The 21617-nt window shown below is 44.3% G+C and overlaps 1 protein-coding gene across 3 annotated transcripts in view; it reads left to right on the forward strand.

The window, feature by feature from the left end:
* The first annotated feature begins 956 nt into the window (after positions 1-956).
* aspm (assembly factor for spindle microtubules) overlaps positions 957-21617 on the forward strand; it is a 123632-nt gene continuing 102971 nt past the window's right edge. Inside the window, exons 1-4 of one of the 3 annotated variants that reach the window (XR_011948228.1) lie at positions 957-1391; positions 7263-7403; positions 14472-15753; positions 17090-17191. Coding sequence is in view for 2 of the 3 variants with exons in the window: in XM_072511478.1 (XP_072367579.1) it covers positions 1134-1391; positions 7263-7403; positions 14472-15753; positions 17090-17191 (1783 nt within the window). In the remaining variant the exon portion in view is untranslated. The remainder of the gene's footprint in view (positions 1392-7262; positions 7404-14471; positions 15754-17089; positions 17192-21617) is intronic. The other 2 variants (XM_072511478.1, XM_072511477.1) reach the window with 2 other exon arrangements.

Raw genomic sequence — 21617 nt, forward strand, 5'->3', positions numbered from 1 at the left:
AACACCTCATCGTCTGATTTGGTACGCTACAGCCTTCCAGTCTCAACATCGAATTCAACAACTCCAGGTGATTAGCTCTACCCCACCTCAACCCCTTTGTTTTCATTCCATTTCATTTCTTTCTTTATATTCCCCCCCTCTCCTTTTCTTTTTCTCCCCTTTGCTTCTCTCTACCCTCCCCCCCTACATTTGTCAGTTTACCCGCGGATATTAGCTTCTCTGCTGTTGGCCTTTCACACCTTTTATTCTCTCTGGGAACTGCCATTAGTCCCCTTGGTTTCTGTGGCTGTTACTCAACTTCCATTCCCTTACCCCACAGTACAAATATGTCCCATTTTCTATGCCTTTTAGCTTTGACAAAGGGTCATCTGGACTCGAAACGTTAGCTCTTTTCTCTCCCTACTGATGCTGCCAGACCTGCTGAGATTTTCCAGCATTTTGTCTTTTGGTTTCAGATTCTACCATCTGCCGTAATTCGCTTTTATTTTTGTTGCAGAGAGCGCAGGGATCCCCAGACATCTCGTCCACCCGATCCTCCGAACAGTATCTGCCCCGCAGGCGGCAAAGCCAGCAGCTGAGGGACCGGAATCGAGAACCATTTCAAAACCACGGAGACAAAGCGGATGCGAACCAGACTGTCCCCCAGGCTGAGCCCCGCCCCATAGGCTCAAATCCGCTCCCCAGGCAGATCCCGCCCCAGACTCAGGTCCGTCCCCCTGCCTCAGCCCCGCCCTCAGACCAAGCTCCGCCCCCCCCCCCCCCCCCCCCCCCAATGCGTCACCACCAACCGCCAGCCGCAGCTCCAGGTTGGGAGATGTTGGAGGTTTTGCGCGCGATTGGGCGATGTGTTTTGAGCAGCCGGTCCCTGATTGGGCGGGTGGCGTTTGAAAGTTGGAGGCGGGGCTGGGCCACGAGAAGCTCTCGCCCATTGGCTGCGATCTCAGAGGGCGCCGATTGGTGAGCGAAATGTCGGTGGCTGGTTGGCTGGAGCTGGAAGTTTGAATGGAGGGCGGGCGGTGATCGCTCTGTTTTCTCGCCGGGGAGAGAGGCGAGTGTGTTAACGGCCGTTTGCGGAACAGCGGCCAAGAGACCGAACTTTGCTCCAGGCGGGTGGCTCATTAAACAGGGTCAAGATGGAGGTGGGCTCAGCCCCGAGGCCGCAGCACGGCATCGCGGCTGCTGGAGGCGGCGAGGGCGAGGATGTCCCCGTCCTCATCCTCACTCACTTCGCCCGCACCCCCTTCGTCTGCTTCAACACCGTGCGGACCGGCTGCTCGAAAACCAAGGCATTGGCCATCGAAAACCCCGAGAGTGTCCCGGTCCTGGTGATGATCGACAAGTTTCCCAGCTCCAAGGGGTTTGCAGTCAGCGAACGGGAATTTCTGGTCGAGGTAAGGCCAAACTTGGCTCGTGCTGTCCAAAATTCTCTCCGCGCCCCCATCCCCCGATTTTAAATTGGGAATGTCGCTGAGTTAAACAGTTAGAGTGTGCTGGTAACACTTGGGTGGCACAGCGCAAGGGACCCGATTTCAGTTCCGACATCGGGTGACTGGCGTTTGCACATCCACCCAGTGTCTGTGTGGGGTTCCTCCCAAAGTCCAAAGATGTGCAGGTTCGGTGGTGCTATGTGATTATGGTGGGGGAGCGTGCCTAGATAGGGTGCTCTTTCAGAGGGTCAGTGCAGACCCGATGGACCAAATGGCCTCCTGCACTGTAGGTCTTCGATGGTTCTATGTGCAGTGCATCTGGGACACTTGCTCCACTGCAGTCTTAAAAGAAAATTTCCCACTTGAGTAACATCATCAAATAATGGTAAAATATCTTTGCATGTTTTGTGGAGCACGGAAAATCAAACTGGAGCAACAAATTGCAGATTAGCTCAAATCTTGACTCTACTGTAGCAGGAATATAATATTTTCAATTTTCTTTTTAAGCAAATGCAAAGTCCCTAAGCTAAGTAGTTTCTTCTGGTCCTGCTGTGTTGAGTGTGGATATGCCTCCGCTGCGTCTGGATAGAACATTCTTCTATTATGTGGTGCATTGCTCTCTCCCACAGTCACATAGGTGGCTGACACTTAATGTCCCATTTGTGGAGGTTTGCCAAACAGAGGCCGTGGTCGATCCTGAACCTGTTCAGGGTGATCCACTCTTTCCTTGGAAGGTTAAAATCAGACAGTGGTTGGGTTGGGTTTACACCAGTACTTGTTTGTCATATCCAATGATTCCCATTCATTTGTCCAAGTGGAATTTGCATTGAAGCCCTGGAAAGAGCATAGGAGTTTTTTTCCAGATTGGTCTCCTTGATGGGAGTCGTACCTTGAGCGGGTTGAATAAATCAGTGGAGTGGCAGGTGGGGTATTGAAAACTTTTCCTATCTTTTTATGGATTATTGCAAGATATTCTTGGTGGATATGTGTGTGTATGTGTAGCAGCAGAAGCACCCCACATTGAGCCTGCTAGTTTGTCAATCAAGGACTTGCAATTGGCTGCGGATATTGTCACAGAATCACAAGAGTTGCATCTCAGTTTTTAAAAAAAATTAGAGTATCCAATTCTTTTTTTCCAATTAAGGGGCAATTTAGCGTAGCCAATTTATCTACTCTGGTTTCGGGAGTGAGACCTATGCAGACACTGGGAGAATGTGCAAACTCCACATGGACAGTGTCCCGGGGCCGGGATCGAACCCAGGTCCTCAGCACAGTGAGGCAGCAGTACTAATCACTGCCCGACCATGCTACCCGCTTACATATCATTTTAAGGGTGTTTTGATGTTCATATCATTCACTCAACTTTTCCCTTATTTATGTTTGGTTATAATTACGTATTATTTTTAGTTTATGAGAGATTGGAGCTTTGTTTTATTACAGACTTTTCTGATACTAACATCTTTGACTTAAATCAAACTTCTTATCTGGAAGATTTATAATTATTCCATTATGTAATGATTTTTATATACTGAGAAAAATCTTCTAAAGCTGTTCATTTCTTGAACAAAAGTTGGGGTCATTGACCTCTTCCAACCAACACTTGCAAGGTTTACATTTTAATGGCGCACTTGAGGCACTTTTCATAGAATTTACAGTGCAGAAGGAGGCCATTCGGCCCATCGAGTCTGCACCGGTTCTTGGAAAGAGCACCCTACCCAAGGTCCACACTGCCACCCTATCCCCATAACCCAGTAACCCCACCCAACACTAAGGGCAATTTTGGACACTAAGGGCAATTTATCATGGCCAATCCATCTAACCTGCACATCTTTGGACTGGGAGGAAATCGGAGCACCCGAAGGAAACCCACGCACACACGGGGAGGATGTGCAGACTCCGCACAGACAGTGACCCAAGCCGGAATCGAACCTGGGACCCTGGAGCTGTGAAGCAATTGTGCTATCCACAATGCTACCGTGCTGTCCCATTTGCGGCTGGAACCATTTTGTAGAAGGGCTGGTCTTCCCGGAGGTGCCATTGGAGCGTATCAGTTCCATGCAATTGGGGAAGGCACCAAGACTAGAAGCAGTTTGCAAGTCACTGACGCCGCATTTCCTGGGGTTGTATAATGACACACTCATCGGGGGAATTGCCGACCACACTGGTGAAGCGTCAATCTCCCTGATCCTGGAGAAGGACAAGGATCCGGTTGAGTGTAGGTCTTGTAGGCTTATTTCTTTACTGGACATTTACTGGACAACTATGTATACGTGTTAGTTAAAGTCTTGGCGAAGCGACTGGAGGATAATTTGCCAGAAGCGGTCTCAGAGGACCAGACTGGTTTACTAAGGGGTGACAGTTGTTGCCAATATAAGGCGACTCTTAAATATGGTCATGTCCCTTTCTGGAGGGAAAATGACTGAAGTAATATCTCTATGGATGCATAGAAGGCGTTTGAACAGGTGGAGTGGGGGTACCTCTTTGAGGTTCTGGGAGGATTTGGGCCAACTTTTATCTCCCGGGTGAGACTGTTATATACTGCTCCCATCGCAAGTGTCAGGTTTAAAACAGTGAGCTCAGGATATTTTAGGCTGTATAGGGGCATGAGACAAGGATGTCATTGTCCCCATTGTTGTTTGCGCTCACAATTGACCCGTGGCCACTTAAGCCATCGAAAGAATGGAGAGGGATTGAGAGAAAGGGGTAAGGTGCATAGGGTGTCCCTTTATGCGGACAACCTGTTGTACGTCTCGATCCTCGATCATGTATGGGGAAGATAATGGGGCTGTTAAGGAAATTTGGATCCTTCTCGGCGTACAAACCTAACATGAGCAAGAGCAAAATATTTCGAAGTAGGAAAGCAGAATCAGCCTGGTAAATCTTTGCTGCACCTCCCCATAGCAAGAACATTCTTCCTCAGATAAGGACACCAAAACTGCATACAGTACTTCAGGTGTGGCTTCACCAATGCCCTATACAATTGCAGTAAAACATCCCTATTCCTATACTCAAATCCTCTTGCTATGAAGGTCAACATACCATTTGCTTTCCAATAGTAGGAAAAACTAAAACCTGAGGGTACAGCCTCAGGCTGAAGCGACTTTAAACCTGAGATGAGGAATTTCTTCAGCCAGATGGAGGTGAATCTGTGGAACTCTTTGCTGCAGAAGGCTGTGGAGGCCAAATCACTGAGTGCCTAAATCATTTGAGTGTCAAATCATCAGCTTGTCCAACATATCGGCAAAGTATTCTGTAGGCCTCTGGCATTCCGCCCCTTCGGGCACGCCCATGATCCTCTGGTTAGGCTTTGACGATCTGTTCTCCAGGTCTTCCACCGTGGCTCTCAGCCCTCCGCAGCTCCTTACCCACTATGCCGTGACAAGGCCTCTATCCCTTTCATTTTCTGCCCCTCCTCCCGCCCACACCTTGAGTGAGGTCTTCATCACCATTAGATGCTCCGAGAGCAGCCGTTCAAACTCCTCAGCCATCAACTTTGTCATCTTCACCATGATGGCCGTGGCCCCACTAGAAAGGCTCTCTCCCGCCATCTTTCCTCCTGCATCCCTCACCAAGGTCGGCGCTAGATCTTCGCTTGTTGCCTTCTTCCTTGATTTTACTTGTTGGTTTTTGATATTCTATAAATGCCCCAAACCTTCCCACAGCTCCTCACAAACAAATCTTCACCAAAAACTGGACTAAAAAGCCATCAAAGACTGCTCTGACAGGAGCCACCAAACATGCGGCCTCCACCTACATGCCTCAGCTGGAAGTCCCCAGTGTCATTTTGTTTAACATTAGATTGATGTTACTTCCCCCACCAGCAAAATAGTCTCAGATATTTAAATTCTTGTCATCAGTTTTTTTAAAAACTTGTTTTTCCACAGTGCCTTTCATGATCTAAAGACATCAGACATTGCTTTGTAGTCATTGCACTAGGCAAGTCGCTATTATAATGTAGTGAACAGCAGTGACCATAAATAATTAAATATGCCATGGTGGGATTTGACAGACTTAACCTCGTTAATGGGAATACACAATGTTCAGGTTCAGCTAGGACGATCCACTCAAGATCCATTGTCATTTGGGACAACTTTGTTTGACCAGCAACCAGCCCATGACAGAGTCTGATGACCTGTTGGTTCGTTGCATATAAATGGCATTGCTCTTTTGTATAAACGTAAGTGGGTAATCAGCCAAGATAACGAGAATAGATTCAAGTCTTGCCACGTCAAGGGAGAACCTTTTGAGGCGCTGAGCCAAAGAGAGACAGAAAAGCTGATTTGAAACCGAGCAAGGAAGTCATGAAAGTTGTCCCCGGGGCAGACTTTGGAAAGAATTCTGAACCAATGTCCCTAACAAAAGAAAAATTGCTTTGTAAATGCAGCATGGTAGCACAGTGCTTAGTAAGTTGCTTCACAGCTCCAGGGTCCCAGGTTCGATTCCCGGCTAGGGTCACTGTCTGTGCGGAGTTTGCACGTTCTCCCTGTGTTTGCGTGGGTTTCCACCGGCACTCCGGTTTTCTCCCACAGTCCAAAGATGTGCAGGTTAGGTGGATTGGCTATGCTAAATTGTCCTTCGTGTCCAAAAAAGGTTAGGTGGGGGTTATGGCGATAGAATGGAGGTATGGGCTTAGGTAGGGTGCTCTTTCCAAGGGCCGTTGCAGACTCGATGGGCTGAATGGCCACCTTCTGCACTGTAAATTCTATGCTTTCCTTTGTCTGTTTGTGATAGTGGAACAAGAGCTGCATTTTCATGTAGTGTGGTTGAATCGGATCTCATGTGTTTAAGTTTATGAAACTGCATGTAACCTGTGAAGAGTTAGCCAAAGTAAAAGTTAAAATTTTGTTTTCTTTTATTTTGATAACGTTTGTTCATAAAATAACCAAACCCTATTTCTTATAATATCACTCCTGGATGGATTTGATCTTTCTGCACCGCATTAAAACGTTATGCGCGTCTCGTTCAGCATCTTGGCCATTATTGAGAGCTGACCAGGTTTCTGTAACAATGGCTTCAATAGGACCATATGGCACTTCTGCAAGGTGGTTGTGTTCTGTCATTTTTTCTTAAGCGTGGTAAGGAAAAGCATTTACAAGTGCTAATGATTTGCAGTACTGCATCCTGATACAGAATATGTATTTTGAATTGTTGAACAAACCCTAAGGTTACAGTTCATATTTTAGCCCATAACTTGCATCCCTTGAGGCGTTGTACCCAGGGGGAAATCCAAAGATGTGCTGGGGAACCATTCCAGTGCCACCTCCCCTTGTACTAGGAACCATCTGATACTCCAATTTCACTTGCAGTCTTTGGATGGGTCCAACGGTCTTATCGGAAAAGTTAGAAGAATTAAAAGCACTAACTCCTGGTTGACTATGTTACTTGTCTTTCTCGTCATCTTCCTCCCCAACTGACCACCTGATTCACCCGGACCCAACCCAATCTCCACACCATCCTGCTCACTTATCGTGAGTCAACCTCCTCCCAGGCTTCTCAAATGGCCGGACTTTTAAATCTACTTGCTTTATGGCAACTAGTGCCGTAAAAAGAGGAGTGGCTTCCTCAATCTCCCCCCAGTCTTTACTGCACTCAACAAAAGGCCTTGGGAACCCACTGCACTGCAGATTGCCCACTGAGCCTGAGTTGGTAGATTGGGTGAGAAAGAACTGGCTGGATTATTGTGTAAATCAATAGGAGCGGAGTGGCAATCCTCTTGTGATTGCCACTCCATGGAAGTTATGGCCTCTCATTATAATTGCTATTTTTAATTGTGTGAGATTAACTAAAACCTTTGCTGTAATTCTAGTCATTTAAAGTGTGTGCTTCATCCCACAGCCAGCAGAAAAGTATTACCTTTCCATAACCTGGACACCAGTAGATGCTGGAAGGGTCCGAGAAACAGTGACGTTTAATGTTGGCTGTGTGAAAGTTCTCGGTATTCTTCTGGGCCAAGCAGAGGATCCACCTAAAAAGAAAGTGAGAATTGGTTTATTTTTCACAGTTAACATTGTATATGATATATTATTGAAACATTACATTGTTTGGCATTTTATTCGTCATCCTTATTTTCTCCCAAACTTTAGTATCTCACTGTTCTCTGTATTAAATCACGTTTTTTCCTCTCACCATTTCATTAAATTGTGTTGCGACCCCTTTGGATCCATAAACCAAATTTATCAAATGAGCTACAAATGAAAAGAATTGCCTTTTTGTGAACTTTTCTTCAACATGACTTAGAATCTCGATAAATTAAAAATAAATTAGCGGTAAATCATGGTTGGTACAAACTATAAATTACACATGGACTAACAGGTACAGTAGCAGATCCACCTGTATGGCACCAATTTCAATCTCTGTTCTTTCTTGGGCAGAATTGCAGTCTCTTTCCTCCAAGGACTTAGCGGATTCTCCACAGGCAGCAGCATCTATGTAACAGGGAACTACCCAGGCATAATCTACAATACTGTATTTCTTTCTGGAACCTTCTCAACTCTTTGCTGCTGTTGGTTATAATGGCATGGATCTATCAGAACTGCCTTTACCGTTGCATGATCTGGTCAATTCTTGGTATACAATACTCATGCTTTCCAACTGCTCTGGAATCCAGCTCTGTCTGCATTCTCCCTCCAGCTCCTATCCTGTTTAGAACCATATAATCCCTATAGTGTAGAAGGAGGCCATTTGGCTCATCAAGTCTGCACTGATCCTTTGAAAGAGCACCCTACCTAGGCCACTCCCCTACCCTATCCCTGTAATCTCAGCTAACCTGCACATCTTTGGACTGTGGGAGGAAACTGGAGCACCTGGAAGCAACCCACACAGATACTGGGAGAAAGTGCAAACTCCATACAGTCACCCAAGGCCGGAATTTAACCTGGTCCCTGGTGCTGTGAGGTATCCAGGGGCACCCAGCCCCTGTATTTTTAACTTTGTTCATTTTGGTATTGCTGCCAGGCCATGTGGACCAGTATTTCCACTGACCGCTTTACAAGTGAAACAAATTCTTTTTCCAAACATCATAAAAACAATTACAGATGCTGCAAACAGTTTAATTACAAATTCTCCTCGCTGTGTCAAAGGCTGTCACAACTGGATCTGGCCTCTAAAAGTTTGAATTGTTGCTGTTTGCCGAACTGTCCAGTATTGTTTAAGCGATATTGTTCAAAGTTGTACTCCCTGTCCCAAAATCCAAATCATTTATCAAAACCGAAATACTGGAAATAGGCAGAATCTGACAAAAATGGTCATCGACACGAGACATTAAGGCTGCTTCGCTCTCCATAAATGTAGCCTGATTGCAGCATGCTGCAGCGCAGAGGGACATGTCTGTCCTGTGCATGAATCACAAAAAGTTGGTTTGCAGTTGCAGCAGGTAATTAAGGCGGCAAATGGAATTTGGCCTTTCATTGCTTGAGAGTTGGAGTTTAAGAACAGGGAGGTTTGGTTGCAGCTGTATAGGGTGCTGTTGAGGCCACACCTGGAGTACTGTGTACAGTTTTGGTCTCCTTACTTGAGAAAGGATGTACTGGCACTGGAGGGGGTGCAGAGGAGATTCTCTAGGTTGATTCCGGAGTTGAGAGGATTGGCCTATGAGGAGAGACTGAGTAGACTGGGACTATACTTATTGGAATTTAGGAGAATGAGGGGAGGATCTTGTAGAAACACCAAAATTATGAAGGGCGTTGTTAAGATAGAAGCAAAGAGTTTGTTGCCACTGGTGGGTGACACTAGAATTAGTGGTCACAGCCTCAAAATAAGGGGGAGCAGAGTTAGGACCGAGTTGAGGAGGAACTTCTTCACCCAAAGTGTTCTAAATTGTGGAATTCCCTGCCCAGTGAAACAGTTGACGGTACCTTGTTGAATGTTTTTAAGGCAAAGTTAGATAGATTTTTGAACAGTAAAGGAATTAAGTGTTCTGGTGAAGAGGTGGGTAAGTGAAGCTGAGTCCACAAAAATAACAGCCATGATATGACTCCAGGGGCCCGATGGCCTGCTCTTAGTTCTTCTAATGGTTAATGGGGACCAGAGCAGCAGGTCAGCAAGTGACGAGAAGGTAGAAGTTAATAGAATCAACAGGCATGGCAAGTCCAACGACTACAGAGCGGTAAGCTAAAGTAACAAATGAAAACGTAAGGTGACTGGGGGAGTGAAAGTTGGAGATGCAGCTGAGTGTTAACAGAGATTAATGGAGGTGGTAAGAATGTGTGAAAAGTGTAGTGCTCAAGAAAATTCTGCAAGGGAAAGACAAATCAGTAGGACATATTTAGAAACTTTGTACCTAAATGCAAGCAGTATTCGGAATAATGTCAATGAGCTGACGGCGCAAATAGAAATGAACGGGTATGATTTGGTGGCGATCATGGAAATATGGGTGCAGGAGGACCGGGACTGGCAGTTAAATGTCATGGGGTACTCAGTATTCCGAAAGGATAGACAGGATGGAATAGGAGGTGGAGTTGCTTTCTTGGTTAAAGATGACACCAAGGCTGTAAGAAATGTTATAGGCGCTAAGGGCCAAGATGTTGAATAAATATGGGTGGAAATTAAAAATAAGGGAAAAAAACCCTTGGTAAGAATAATTTACAGGCCCCCGAACAATACTTCCAAAGTGGGGCATAGTATAAACCAAGAAATAATGGGGGCTTGTAAGAAGGGCACAATGGTAATCATGGGTGATTTTGACATGCATAATCAAATAATTGAGGGTAGGACAGTTGAGGAACAAATGGCGGATGTTCAGGGAGATATTAAACACCTCTCCACCTCTCAATTAAAGTATATTCCGGAGAGGAAGAGGAATTGTAAAAGGGAGAAAAATGTTCCATGGCTAAACAAGGAAGTCGAGGAGGACATAAAGGCAAAAACTTGGGCAAAAACTCCGAAAGCTAGTGGAGGATTGGGAGAACTTTAGGGGTCAGCAAAAAACTACTAAAAATAGAATCAAAAAAGCTAAGATGAACTACGAAAGGAAACTAGCAGAAAACATAAACACCGATACCAAGAGCTTCTATAAGTATATAAAGAGCAAGAGAATAGCTAAAGTAAATGTTGACCTTCGAGGTTGATACTGGTGAGGTATTAATAGGGAACACAGAAGGCGGAGGCACTGAACCAATATTTTGCCTGTCTTCATGGTAGAGAATAATAAAAATTTCCAAGAACTGCAGTTAATGCAGAGGAACTTCGAGCAATATCAACACTAGGGAGAAGGTATTGAATAAACTAATGAGACTAAAGGCAGATAGGTTTCCTGATGGCCTGCTCCCTAGGGTATTAAAGGAGGTGGCAGCAGAGATAGTGGATGCATTGGTTAGGATATTTCAAAATTCCCTGGATTGTGAAACGGTCCCGATGGATTGGCAACACGCTAATGTAACCCCCCCTATTCAAAAAGGGAGTGAGGCAAAAAGTAGGAAACTATAGACTGGCTAGCTTGACCTCTGTGGTGGGGATGTTGCTGGAATCAATCATTTAAGGATGAGATGACAACATTTGGAAAGACAAAGCTCAATCCATCATTGGCAGCATAGTTTTATGATGGGCAAGTCATACTTGACAAACTTGCTTGAGTTCTTTGAGGACATAACCAGCAAAGTGGATAATGGGGAATCTGGATGTGCTATATCTAGACTTCCAAAATGCATTTGACATGGTGCTGCATAAAAGATTAATCCAGAAGGTGAGATCGTAGGGGGTTGGTGTAGAATACTGAATTGGATTGAGGATTCGCTGACTGATGGAAAGCAGAGGGTTGGATTAAGTGGGTCCTTCTCTGGCTGGTGAACTATTAACTAGTGGGGTGCCGCAGGATTTAGTCCCCTAACTTCAACTGCTAACAATCTATATAAATGATCTGCAAGCAGTGACAGTGTGTAACATAGCAAAGTCTGCGGACAATACTAAAGTAGGTAGGAAAGCAGGCAGTGAAGGGGAGATACAGATTTTATAGATAGGCTAGGAGATTGGGACAAAATTTGTCAGATGGAGTTTAATGTGGATAAGTGTGAGATTATCCGTTTAGGCCTAAAATTATCTCAATGGAAAGCAGATTCAAAATGTGTCTTGGCAGAGGGATCAGGGTGTCTTTGTTTGTGAATTGCAGAAAGTCTGTATGCAGGTACAAAATGTAATAAGAAAGGCAAATAGAATGTTAGCGTTTATTGCAAAAGGACTGAATATAAAGTAGAGGATTGTTGTTGCAATTGTACAGGGTGTTGGTGAGACCATGGGCGGGATTCTCTGCCTACAGGATGCTCCGTTTTGCCGGCGCCCGGTGTTTCCCGACGGCGTGGGGCTGCCCCACAATGGGAAACCCCATTGACCAGCCGGTGTAACGGAGCAATCTGCCGGCGTGGTGAAATAGAAATATGGCGGGGCGGAGCATCCCGCCCCATGTCTGGAGTATTGTGTCCAGTTTTGGTCTCCTTATTTCAGGGTGTGGTGACATTGGAGGCAGTTCAGAGGTGGTCCACCAGATTGATTCCGGGGATGAAGGGGTTGATGTAGGAGGAGAGATAACAGTTTGGGCTGATACTCTCTGGAGTTTATGAATGCGAGGGGATCTGATCGCGGTATACAAGTCATTTACAAGTGCATTTTGAGATTTCCAACTGTTTAGACTTTGGCCCTCTAACTTCCCCAATGTTTGTACAGCTGTTCATCTGCACAGCCACATCCACCCTCTGCACCCTTAAAACCTACCATTCTGGTCAAGTTCTTGGCCGCCTATCCTACTATAGGGGCTGGTTTAGCACAGTGGGCTAAACAGCTGGCTTGTAATGCGGAACAAGGCCAGCAGCGTGTGTTCAATTCCCGTACCGGCTTCCCCGAACAGTCACCGGAATGTGGCGACTAGGGGCTTTTTACAGTAACTTCATTGAAGCCTACTTGTGACAATAAGCTATTATTATTATTAATTTCCTGTATGGCTTGAAGTCAAATATTGATTGAAGCTTCGAGAAGCGTATTGGGATGTTTTACTCAATTAACAGTACTATATAATGGTATGTTTTGTTGATCCTTGTGGACAATACTTGCGCTCAACCCCACCACAAGTAACAAATGTTTGTACTTTTCTTTGATAAATGTCACTATAAAGGATGGCCATGATTTTTAGCAAATGCAGTACAATAATCTACAGTATCTGCAAGCATTCTGAACTTTAGTATTAACTGTTACCTACTTTGTAAAAAAAAATTCAAAAGACACTTGGTTTCTTTTGTTGCTTCAATGACCATGGTCGATCGTATGCATGATCTAAAAAAAAAAAATCAAAGTCCATTGCGTCTGCTTTCTACTATCCTGGAAGTTGAATGATCGAGTGAATGGAGCAGATAACTAATCATGGTAATTTATCAATTAGTCCACAACTGACCCAGAAATGATGAGACACAAACAACATTGCAATGTATTGGGAAGCATGGCTCAAAGGTCACCCTTTTCTCTAATTTTAGTACACTTGCTTCGTGTTGTGTCTCAATTGATCATGTACAGTATTTGAAAAATAATTTTCTCTATCTATTTTGCAATAGTCACTAGATCATTTTAAAAACAATATGGAAAATTGTTTCTTTGAAAAGTATGCTAATGTAAAATTATCAAAGTTAATGGGAATAAAGGCTGAGAAGTCTCTTGGACCTGGTGCCTAATGGCCTGCATCCTTGGGTTTTAAAGTTAGTGGTTGCAGAGATTCTGGATGGATTGGTTGTAATCTTCCAAATTTAAAGTTAGTGGTTGCAGAGATTACTGACAGGAGCGAGCTGTTGGGAAACTGCAAGTCGAATGTCTATTTAAGAAAGGATGCAGATGGAAAGCATGGCCCAGTTGGACAATCGTCCGTCAGTGAAAAGAGTCACAATTAAATAATGTTGACCCTGGCTCAATTGTGTAACAGAGGAGAGTTGTTTGAGGATGTAATGAACAGGGTAGATAAATGGTGAACCACTAAATGTAGTATATTTGGATTTCCAGAAGTCATTCGGTTCCACATAATCTTTATTAGTGTTACGAGTAGGCTAGCATTAACACTGCAATGAAGTTACTGTGAAAACCCCCTAGTCACCATATTCCGGTACCTGTTTGCATAAACTGAGGGAGAATTCAGAATGCCCAATTCACCTAACGCACATGTCCTTCCGGACTTTTGTGGGAGGAAATCGGAACACCCGGAGGAAACCCACGCTGACACTGGGAAAACGTGCAGACTCCGTACAGACAGTGACCCTTGCCGGGAATCAAACCCAGGTCCCTGGCCCTGTGAAGCAATAGTGCTAACCACTGTGCTACCGTGTCACCCTTTTTCAGAGAGACCACAGGATGGCAGGTATAAGAAATGGTGTACGTACTAACAGACAAATTAGAGGGAGGCCACTCAGCCCCCCGAGCCCGCTCCACCAATCAACTAGATCATGGTTGATCTGCTGGTAACCTCAACTCCACATTCCTGCCGATCCACGTTGCTCAATAATATATCTAGCTGTGCCTTAAAAATATTCAAAGACCCTGCTTCCACTGCCTTTCGAAGAAGAGAGTTTCAGAAACTCAGGACCCTCCGAGCGAAAAACATTTTCTTCATCTCTGTCTTAAATGGGTGGCCCCTTATTGTAATTGCAGTCACTTCAGGAGGTGGTACTGAGGCACATAGTTAGAGAGGAAAGGAAACATCTACTCTGTGACCTCACTCTCCCGTAGCAAGGACATGATTGATTTTAGCAGGTCATTAGGTGCCTGAACTTCAGAATTACAGTACTGTAAAATCTTTATTAACTGACAACTGCAGGTTAATTGAAAATTCTATCTCCTAATGGAATACAACAAAGTAATTCAGCATTAACTAATATGCAAGTATTCAGGAAGTAAATAACTATTATTTTTACTTCTAATCTTCAACAGCACATTAAAACATACAAAATACTACAGTAATGAGGGTGCCAGTTCTGGATAACCTAATTGCTTTCGGTTGTTAAAGTGATAATTTGTATTCTGAGTATATTGTGTTCAATAGTTTGAAGCTGTACAGTCTAAATACTTAATTTACTTCCATAGCGAAGCCTGTGGGAATCCATTAAGAGGAAGAAAACGTCAGAAGGGTCTGCTCTTTTAAAACCAAAAAGCAGTGCATCAATTGCCAGCAAAACCATCATCATATCACAAAAGGTGGAGCCTCGAAGTCCTCTTAAGTCATGTGAAAATGTCAGTCCAGTTGGCGATAGAGTTCTTCCTCTTTACAACCCTTCAGAGTGTGATGGTCAAAAAATAATGCAATTATCTCCTATTTTATCCCCAAGTCAAAAGAAGCAAGAACTTGAAAATTGTACTCCACTTTCGCTTAAATGTTATACTACTTACTCTGTTCTTGAAACTAATAGAATATCATTGCAAATTGAGGGGAGGCTGGATTGTGACAAAAAGCCTGATGAGCCAGTCATAGCTGAGACTTTTCTGGAACCTGAATTGAACTTGGTATGTCAGCCAGTGAAAGAGGTTTCTATCAAAACACCCCAAAATTTTCCTTGTATATCTGCTTCTCATACTCCTCTTAATGTACGTCGGATCTTAAGCCCTGATTCTTTTGTAGATGACAGTTATATCCCTGATATAGACTGTGAACCAGTTGTTCAGTCATCTGTGCTGTCACCCGATCAGTTTCTGAAAGATACATGGCAAACCATGAACCAGCCTTTGTCAAGCTTAAGTCATTTACAGGCTCTTGAAACTGCCTCAGATAAAAATGTGTTGCAGTCTGGACTTTCTTCAAAACTGGAAAAGAGCAATGAGCAGTTGGGCTTTGTGGCAATACTTGGATCACCTAGGCCAGCACAGGGTACTCCTGCTGTTATCAATGTGGATGTACTGGAGCCAGCAAAGTCCAGGCTAACTTTTCTTGTAAAGTCCAAAGCTTCTAATTACCACCAGAGTGCAGGGCCACGTAGACAGAAAACACATCAATCTACTGGTCAAGCCAAGCAGCTCCCTGTCTACACTATCACAGGAGCCAAAAGTAAATCTGTAGGACCCTGTGAGCTGGAGAGAAATGTTAAACTGTCAAGGCAGCAAGTTCTTGAAGTCAAAGCCAGTTTCAGTTCACAGTCTGTCCCAGCAGCGCACACTGAAGCTGAAAGCAGAAATCCAAGTTTTGTTAACCGCCAACCCTTTCCAAGCAGAAAGAGAAAAAGTTCAGAATTCTTGTCAACTGATGTGCATGAAAAAGATATTTATATTCTCAAAAGAAAGTCTGTACACCTGGAACAATCGTGTAAGAAATCGAGTGTTGGGAAAAATTACGCTTCATGTCGAGGAGGAAAGCAACTCCGGAAAAGAAAATCTGGTATGAATTGATGTGCTTAATTCTGTATAGAGAATAAGGTGGGCTTATAAAGAGTAAAAACCATAACTAAATATAGTAAATAGATATAAAATGTAAGGCAGTGATTTTTGAAACTAAAGGAGATACAGATCGGCATATTTGACTTTCACTCGGATGCATTTTTATGTATTGCACCATATCCCATGAGTATTACTGATGGGCCTCAAAAACAGAGCCATACTTCAATGCTGGAGGCTCGTTGGACATTAGGAAAGCAATTCAAATTCTTGTGGTCAGAAACTGTTAAAAATATGATTGTGCTATTTAATAATAGGAGTAATGCATCTGCAGTATAAATATATTGAAATTGAACTTCATGGTGCCATCAAAAAGCTCAACACTGAAGTCTTCAGAGTGCATGGCATTAGATTCAGCAATTCACATTCCTGTGCTTTCCACAAACTCGATCTAACCATGGTCATGATATTACTACTGTTAGAAATTACAAGTGTTTCTAATTGTCTTTAAACACAATAATGTGAAGTTGGGCAGTTACCCAACAGTTCTGTTCTGACATGAGTAGGCTATTCTTAGCTCCTCAAGATCTTATCCAAAACAGTATCGTATAAGTCACCACATAACCAAGCCATCTGTATTATATCGCAGGGTATCTGAAATAGACAGTAGCAATGAGTATATTGTCCAATTTAAGATACAAATCTGGAATTCATTCTTGGTGGCCTCTTTTGCCACTTTAGGCTGAGAAGGATTGCAGCACAGTTTTTGCCTTTTTTCGAAAACTCTTCAAGTGCCTTGCGGTTGATGTAATGTTTTCTCCAAGGTGGCATCATTCAGCAAAGTAAAACCTAACTGTGTCCACCTATTCTCGATGCAAATTGCCACCAGACATACTCATAGCTAGTAACTCCAAACCAAGGCTGCCTCTGCACATAAACATTGTCATGTATAATCAATTGCTAAACATGTTTAGGGAAGCACGGTGGCGCAGTGGTAGTACTGCAGTCTCACGGCACCGAGGTCCCAGGTTCGATCCTGGCTCTGGGTCACTGCCCGTGTGGAGTTTGCACATTCTCCCTGTGTTTGCGTGGGTTTCGCCCCCACAACCCAAAGATGTGCAAGGTAGGTGGATTGAACACGCTAAATTGCCACTTAATTGGAAAAATTGAATTGGGTACTCTAAATTTTTTAATTTTTAAAAAAATTGCTAAACCTGTTTGCGTAATGCAAACAGCATTCATCTTTCTGTGTTTGTAGTTTTTAAGATTGTTTTGAGGAATCATTAATGGAGGTTTTAGTAGGTTATGGAATAAATTGATATTTTCGTTGAACTCCACAGTTTCTCATGTTAAGTCCTCCACTACTGCTCAAGTAAAACCTGGAAAGTGTATCCCCGGGGTTGCGCAATTGCAGTTTGCTTTTAGAAAATTGACTAAGACAGGTAGGTAAAAGCATTTGCTACATATTTTGTTTATTTATAAAAAGTAAACTGAACAAGTATACAAAGTTTTATTGTTTTCTAAAGATCATCTCTATTCAAGTGGCATTTACAGAAGTAACTTTTCAAAGTCTTGAAGATTACATTTGCTATTTATTTGAAATATTTTTATTTTTTCCAAGTCAGTTTGATATCCCAAGATTTAAAAAAACTGTTCATATATGTTTAATTTGGCTTGGCATAGTGTACTTCTATAGAAGTGTAGCCGTAACCATTTTTAAAATATTGGATAAGGCATTATACGATGAAATTTTAACTTTTCTGAACTGGTGCACTGCAGCTAGGCAAAAAAAAAAGATTAATGGATTGGACTTACTATGGCAATGCAGCATAATGGTTGAACCAGATATCATTTCCATGTGCCAGCAAGTTTCTATCCAGTTGGTGCAAGTTGTCCTGCATGCAAAATCAAATGTGTTGTTGGCACCCACTTTCACTGATGGTGCATCAGTAGATTTGGATTATTTAGCTGACCTTCAGCTGCCACTGTACTTGGGTTACTAAGTGTTACGCACCACACATGAAAAGCACACATGTTCAGTGTTGTGTTTACATGTTCTGAATGCTGGTATATTCCTAACAAGACCGTTAACTCATGGCTGTGCCAACAATCAATAGGATTTTTGTTTTAAACTGCTGTTCAATTAGACATTTTGTGACTGTTTGCATTTGATCATTCTGGTGAATCGACAGCTTCAGGTTTCTTTGTTATAAATTTCTCGAGCTACCATTTGTTTTGGGAAACCTGAGCCAGTTATATAACATCAATCCACTTAGATGCAAACTATTTAATAGAACTCATTGTAACAGAAATTGAAAATGTATTAATTAAAGGGCAGCTCTTTTGTAATCCAGGAAGTAGCACCAATTAATAGTTGTGCAATCTTTGTTGTATACCCTGTTATGTTGAGTAAAATAAATTGTTACTCTTTGGTTTCCCCCTCCCTTCTCTTCCTAGTCACTGTTGGCCTCGAACAGGTCTTGCAACAGGCTGATGAGTAGCCCCCACGCTTTGTGGAAGCCCTCGTCCGACCCCTGGGTGGTGTATTTAATCTTCGCTAAGTGGAGAAATTCCAACTGGTCTGTCAGCCAATGTGCAGCTGTGGGTGGTGCTGCTGATCGCCAGCCGAGCAGGATTCTCCGGCATGCGATTAAGGAAGCAAGTCTGCCCTCTTTCCCCATATGTAATTCTGGATGCCTCGAAGAAGGCTGCCCAGAACCCTACCAGTCTGGGGCAAGCACAGAACATGTGGCCAGGCCTTCCTGCACCATTCGCATTTATCCTCTACCTCCGGGAAGAACTTACTCATTTGGGTTCTGGTTAAGTGAGCACTGTGTACCACTTTGAACTGCATGAGGCTTAACCTTGCGCAAGAGGAGGTTGAGTTGGCTCGATTCAGTGCTTCGTTCCAGAGTCCTCAACCCACTTCTGTCCCCAGTTCGTCCTCCTATTTTTGTCTGGCTTCACCCCCCCCCCCCCCCCCCCCCCCCCCCCCACCCCCCGCCTCCATTTTCTCAAGATGGCGTCGAGCATGGCTGGTGGAGAATTGTGGTTGTCGCAGATAGGGACCATGGGGGACATCTCGGTTAAACCAAAATGCTGCCTCATTTGGTTCCATGTCTTCTGTGTGGCTACTGGGCAGGATGTATACTTTGTCGGGGGGGGGGGGGGGGGGGGGGGGAGGGAATGGGATGGGAGTGCTGCCGTTGGGTCCTCGTATCTATCCTCTCTCCCTCTCAGCTCTGGCTGCCCAGTGGTGGTATTGTAAATTCGGCAGGGCCAGACCACCCATAGTTTTCCTCCTTTGCAGTGTCGATTTGGGGATCCTTGAGTTCTTGCCACCCCACACACACACACACAAACATCATGATCATTTTGTCTATGCTGCGGAAGAAGGCCTTGGGGACGAAGATTGGTATGGATTTGAACAGCAAGAGGAACCTCGGCAGTACGTTCATTTTGATCATGCCCGCTCCCTGCCAGGGAGAGCGAGAGTGCATCCTATCTCTGTAGGTCCTTTTTGACTTCCTCCGCCAGACTGGTCAGATTCCACTTGTGAATCTGTGTCCAGTCATGGGTTATATGGATCCCCAGATAGTGAAATTTGTTTTTGGCTAGTTTGAATGGTAGTCCCTCCAGCTCTGTCCCTCCCCCGTTCGGGTTCCCCGGAAATGCCTCGCTTTTGCCAGGTTGGGTTTGTAGCACGAGAAAGCACCTACCTTTACGGAGCTGCATGATTGCTTTCAGGCTGTTCTGTGGATCCGAGACATAAGAGGAGCAGGTAATTTCCATAGAGCGATACACTGTGCTCTCTGCCTCCTCTTTGGATGCCCTTCCAGCTTTCTGCGTTTCGCAGAGGGATCGCCAGAGGTTCAATTGCCAGGGCGAACAGGAGCGGGGCATCTCTGCCTTGTGTGTCTGTGCAGGTGGAAATATTCAGAGCTGGTGGTGTTGGTCTGGACGCTCGCCTTGGGGGGCCTTGTACAGGAGTTTCACCCACGCAGTGAAACCCCGCTTCTAGCCCAAATTGCTCCAGTGTCTCAAAGAAATAATTCTACTCAACTCTGTCGAAGGCCTTTTGTGCATCCAGGGAGACGATCACCTCTGGTGTTCTCTCTCCAGATGGGGTCATTATTACATTCAGCAGCCGTCTGATGATCGCAGTTAGCTGTCTACCTTGACAAAGCCCACCTGGACCTCCGCGACTACCTCCGGTACACAGTTCTCCAGTCTCTTGGCCAGGACCCTCGTGAGTATCTTCGCGTCTACCTTGAGGAGCGAATGGGTCTGTCTTTCTCCCTTTTGGGTATTAGCGATATCGTGGCCTGTGTTAGCGTAGGAGGCATGGTGTCCCTTGCCAGCGAGTCTGCGAACATATCCTGTAGGTGTGGGGCCAGGGCAGGTGCGAGTTTTTTTATAGAAGCCCGGTGTGAACCCATTGAGTCCTGCGCCTTCCCCACCTGCATGGAGCTGATGTTCTCCATGATCTCTTCCAGTCCTATTGGTGCTTCCAGTTATTGTCCCCCACGACTGGCATGTCCAGTCCATTGAGGAATCATTGCATCCCGTGTCCCCGCCGGGGTGGCTCGGAGCTGTACATCCCTCGGTGAAAGGTCTCGGACGCTCTTTTTCCTCTATTACCAGTCTGCCTCTGCTATTGTTCACCTGGGCTATCTCTCTCATGGCTGCATGCTTTCTCAGCTGATGAGCCAGTAGACAGCCAGCCTTTTCTATGTGCTCATGGAAGGCCCCCCTTGTCTGGCGGAGTTGATGCACTGCTTTCCTGGTGGATAGCAGGTTAAAGTCCATTTGTAGCTTTTTCCTCTCTGCCAGAAGCTCTCCGGTAGGGGTCTTGTAGAACTTTCTGTTGACTTCCATACTGGGGTCGATCAGTTGTTGCCTAGCCTCTTCCCAGTCTCTGCGCGGCTTGTAGGTGAAGTAAAAAAACTCACCACTATTCTTAGAATTCCCCCTATACCAAAAAGTGTCAATAAGACACTCTAAATGGTGATCAGGGATTCTCACTCCCTGACTCCTATGCAGACTTAGATGGGTGCTATTCGCGTCAGTCTATATTTTCAAGTTATCCCCCGGTATAACCTATATCTTCATAGAAGAATTTTATCTACTTACCACTTAGAAGCATCAATCCTGGGTTCCGCATTTAAAAGTAAGTAAAGCAGACTTTGTAATAACCACTGTTTCAGGTTAAAACTTTAAGTTATTTTATTATTATATTTTTTCTTTTAAAAGATGCAATCACTGCCTTTACAGAAAAGTAAAAAAAATCTTGCTTCTGGATTCTCCTGGTTGGTTGAAAAGACCTTCAGGTCTACCTTGACAATCTCTCTTCTTTAACTTTAGGTCTTACTCAGATGGACTCACTGTTCTGCTCTGTTTCTGTGCTCTATCCTTCCCATGACCGAGCTATGAGAGCTGACTGCTGGCTGTCCCCGATTTAGGGTTTATATTCCCCTTCTAGCAGTTATTAAGTTTAAATGACATCGTAAAGTAACTTTAGTTTACTCTTGATTGTACAAGGTACCTTTAATCTGAATTATTTCTAACACGACTGTGTATTCATTTGAGCATGACTTCAGCTGAGCATGACTTCAGCTCATCGAGCTCTGATTACATTGTTTCCCTTGTGATGTTCAAAAGTGCTTTGATCCTAGAGGAGTGTTCCATCTGGTTCCTGTCAGTTCTAAAGTTGCTTTATTACCAAATAGTGCCCCCAACACAGAGCTCTGACTCCGATTTGGGGCTAACATGTGTTCCCGTGGACATGTTGTCTCCAGCTTCCCATATTCACCTGGTGTCAGCAGAATTTCACACCTAAACGTTTGTCATCCAATTCAAATGAAGATC

The sequence above is a fragment of the Scyliorhinus torazame genome, chromosome 7 (genome assembly GCF_047496885.1).
Source record: "Scyliorhinus torazame isolate Kashiwa2021f chromosome 7, sScyTor2.1, whole genome shotgun sequence".
Classification (NCBI taxonomy): Eukaryota; Metazoa; Chordata; class Chondrichthyes; order Carcharhiniformes; family Scyliorhinidae; genus Scyliorhinus; species Scyliorhinus torazame.